Source organism: Pseudomyrmex gracilis, unplaced genomic scaffold, assembly GCF_002006095.1.
Source record: "Pseudomyrmex gracilis isolate BER0280 unplaced genomic scaffold, ASM200609v1 scaffold_19, whole genome shotgun sequence".
Classification (NCBI taxonomy): Eukaryota; Metazoa; Arthropoda; class Insecta; order Hymenoptera; family Formicidae; genus Pseudomyrmex; species Pseudomyrmex gracilis.
Window position 1 is genome coordinate 203,085 of NW_018020603.1, and position 3,535 is coordinate 206,619.

Consider the following 3,535-nt stretch of genomic DNA (forward strand, 5'->3'; position numbering starts at 1 on the left):
TGTACGTGCTCGGCCGACTTTTGCGTGCCATCGGCACGTTCTTATCCGTAATAGCGACCTTGACGGCAGACTGTGCGACCTACGACGGTATGCGGGCGCTGCAATTGTGTGTTTGCGCGCGAGTATATCCACCTTCCATTGAACCCCAAGGCTGCAACTTTGTTGCTTGTTGTTGTTATTGTCGATATCCGAGCGCGCAACGAGCACGAGGCAAATTGCGTTTCATTCATCTGCGCGACGGAACAAAAATGCGGTGTTGCGTTGTAAAAAAAGAAAAAAAAAGATTATCTGCAACGATAACGCAAATTAAAATTTGAAATAAATATAACATTTATAAAATTGAAGTCGTATTGTACCGAGTCGTATTATACGCGACGAGACTTTGACCGTTTTTTTTAGAAAGTTCCCGAAAGCTGGGTCGAGAAAAGCAACGATCTCATACGGACTTTTGTACGTGACAGGAAAGGGATATTCGCCAATTAATTCCAAAAATGCTCTATACATGTGGGATTTTCGATCCAGCCAGCGCGATCAGATAGAGACACGAGGCACGAAAGGATTCCTCGCGCTCGGCTTGATGCCAATCACGCAGATGATGACGCGGGCTCTACCGACAGCTGCATACTCGCGCCATTAACCGGCACTTCCAGCTTTCGGGCGTCGCTTGGCTTGATCAGCCATTATCATACAGAATCCCCACGTTCTCCTCATCCTCTCGCCAAGCTCATTCCCGGAGAGACCGGCGGTCGTTTGCATATTTCTCGGAAGTCGACAAAAAACCTTTGCGGAAATTAAAATTTATCCGCAAATATTGTAATCGGAGAAATTCGAAGAATTTCAATCCGCAAGTTTTTCTGACTCGCAAAAGGAAACAACGGAGACTTGATATAAATTGGAGAAACTTTTTTGGTTTTTGAGAATTAAAAAATTAAAAAGTTTTAAAAACATTAAAAACAATATTTAATACTTTTTTTGTATACTTTTGTATTTTTGTATTTGGAAACTCGGTTTTTGTTTTATCGATGCTACTTTTATACAATAAAAATATATATACAATATATTTGTTGAGAGAAAAGAAAAAATATATCAGGAATCTTCTGCGTAACGTCCATGATGATGAAACATAGCAAACATATATATATATGTGTATATATATATATATATATATATATATATATATATTCATGACGATTAAATTTTTATCATTTTATTGCTAATATAAATACTATTCTTTTACAAATTGAATTGGTCTAACGACATTTCATAACATGCATAAAAAATATCGGCTAGTCGAGTCTAGTGACGGAATAATCGTTAATGACAATGTACAATGGCGCTGAGAGTGCGATGAATGAGAAAAAAGAAGAGAAAGGCAAACGTATAAGAACACCTTTCCGTTCTCTTTTTTTTTTTTTGTATGATTTATTTTTTTTTTTTTTTTTACGTGATTAATTTTTTTAATCTGTATTTTCATAATTTCGCCGAAAATATATGATGTATCCATGATCGTCGTCAGAATTCGACGACACGTCGTGAACGTAATCGTACACTTAAAATAAAAATCAACAGCTACACGCGTGGTAACCACGCGTCGCGCGCGAAAATAATCGATCATTGATCAGAAGAATCTATTCGTTTCACCCCCGCCGCGAATGATGAACGTCGGACTAAATCGCTGCAAAACCGAAAAAGATGACTTTTAGTCGCGAAGTCAAGTATCAAATTAAGTACCTAGTAGAGATTTATGTAAGACAGTTTTTAAATGTTCGACATGTATATACCTCCCCCGTTCTCTGAATCTATTTTTCTCCATATGTCACAAATAAACAAAATAAATTACAGTCGTACACTTCGTGTTACGATCGCAACGTATTTTTCTTTTTTTCTTTTCAATCGCGAGATCGTAACAATTATCTTGACCGCAAAATGTCGAAACGCTATTTTTTTCTTTCACACGTGCGGACACAATTTTGAACGCGAGACGAGAGCGACACAAGAATGAGCGATAAAATTTCGTTCCGGTATTGCACGCTTGAGCCTACGCGTAGGGAACAACCTACTGACGGAAAATTCAAAACTCTTACGATACACAATAAATACACAATTCAATTGAGACCGTGACATTCAAGTGCTGAAATACCTAAAAGCGAGATCTCGTTAACTGTGTTCGAGCAGAACCCGAAGTCGACTCGCTTCTCCCCCGTAGAGCTACGACGATCCCGCGCGCGGTTGCTGCTGCGTGTAATATCCAAACGGACGTGATTCTGTGGAGGAGGAGGAGGACGACGACGAGCCGGACGTCAACAACGACGTCGAATTTGCGGCCGCGGACGACGAGCCGGTCGCCGAAGAGCTGTGACGTTGCTGCGACGACGAAGCTTTCTGCTGACCGACACTCGTCTGATGGGATCTGACCGGCACCGGAAGTGGCCGTTGAATCTTCTTCCCGTGATGATGACCGGGCGTGCGGTATCCCTGATGTCCCGGCCCGCTAGGTCTCAATCGCGGTCTGCCAGGACCCCGCCGAATTCCCGCCATACCGCCACGTGACAGCGGCATCAGAGAACCAACCGGACCCATAGGACCCACCGTGCTAGGACCGTCCCCGTCGGCAGAATCGGAAACGTGCATCCCTGTAACATAAGAAAGCGTCTCTTTCGTTCTAGATGATTCTGATAAAACTTTCGCCGCTGCGTATGACTTTCTATCGACAAACAATGAGAACGAGAGAAATTTCCCATTATAGAGTTTAATTTTAACCGATTTTGCGAACGTTAATGTTTAACGCACAATATTGATGCTTAATCTAAATTAGAAATGCGCGATTTAAAATTTATTCGCTAAAACGAGCGCTAATTGCGACAATTAGACATTGCCGGGATAAACGTAATTGTAATGTTTATGATATTACGAGAGGGCAGATGCGGGCACGCTATGCGAGAGTTCACGTTCGACTGGTTAAACCAGTTGATCAGTTATTCACATCGATATCTCCCGAAAAACAAGAGAGGAAAAAAAAGAGAGAGGAAGAGAGAAAATTTGAGGTTCGTGTTATACCGTGAAGTGTTAAATAAGAGAGGAACGATCCGCCCACAATTATCGGGGATCAACCTCCGAGAGAAAAGTATCGATTCTATACACTTGCGTGCGTTATAGTGCGCACTTCAAGCTTAAAAAAAGAAAAAAAAAACAATCCTATATTAAAATTTGGACCGAGAAGTGCGCGTTTGGAGTCGAATATATCGCACCTATTGTTGCCTCTTTTCCGCGTTGCCGATTGGTTGGTTGGTTGATCGAGTCGAATCGAATCGGTAAGATCGAGAGAGTAAATAATGAAAAGCAATTTTTTTGAGACAGTTCGTCGTATATGTAGAGAAAATTAAAAACGTATCTAAAGTCACGTGACAGGAAAGAGTAGAAAAACAACACGTGAAAATAACGTGACTGTAATTTATATTATATATAACATTAAATAATACATATTATACATGTAATTTATATTATATATTTATAATATTATACTTTATATTGTATT

The 3,535-nt window shown here is 40.3% G+C and overlaps 1 protein-coding gene across 6 annotated transcripts in view; it reads right to left on the reverse strand.

Moving 5' to 3' along the window:
• Positions 1-1,191: 1,191 nt before the first annotated feature.
• Positions 1,192-3,535, reverse strand: part of LOC109851686 (putative DNA helicase Ino80) — a 16,751-nt gene continuing 14,407 nt past the window's right edge. For all 6 annotated transcript variants that reach the window (XM_020422010.1, XM_020422006.1, XM_020422009.1 and 3 more), the window contains one exon: positions 1,192-2,633. In XM_020422010.1, the coding sequence (XP_020277599.1) occupies positions 2,209-2,633 (425 nt within the window). In that variant the 3' untranslated portion in view covers positions 1,192-2,208. The remainder of the gene's footprint in view (positions 2,634-3,535) is intronic.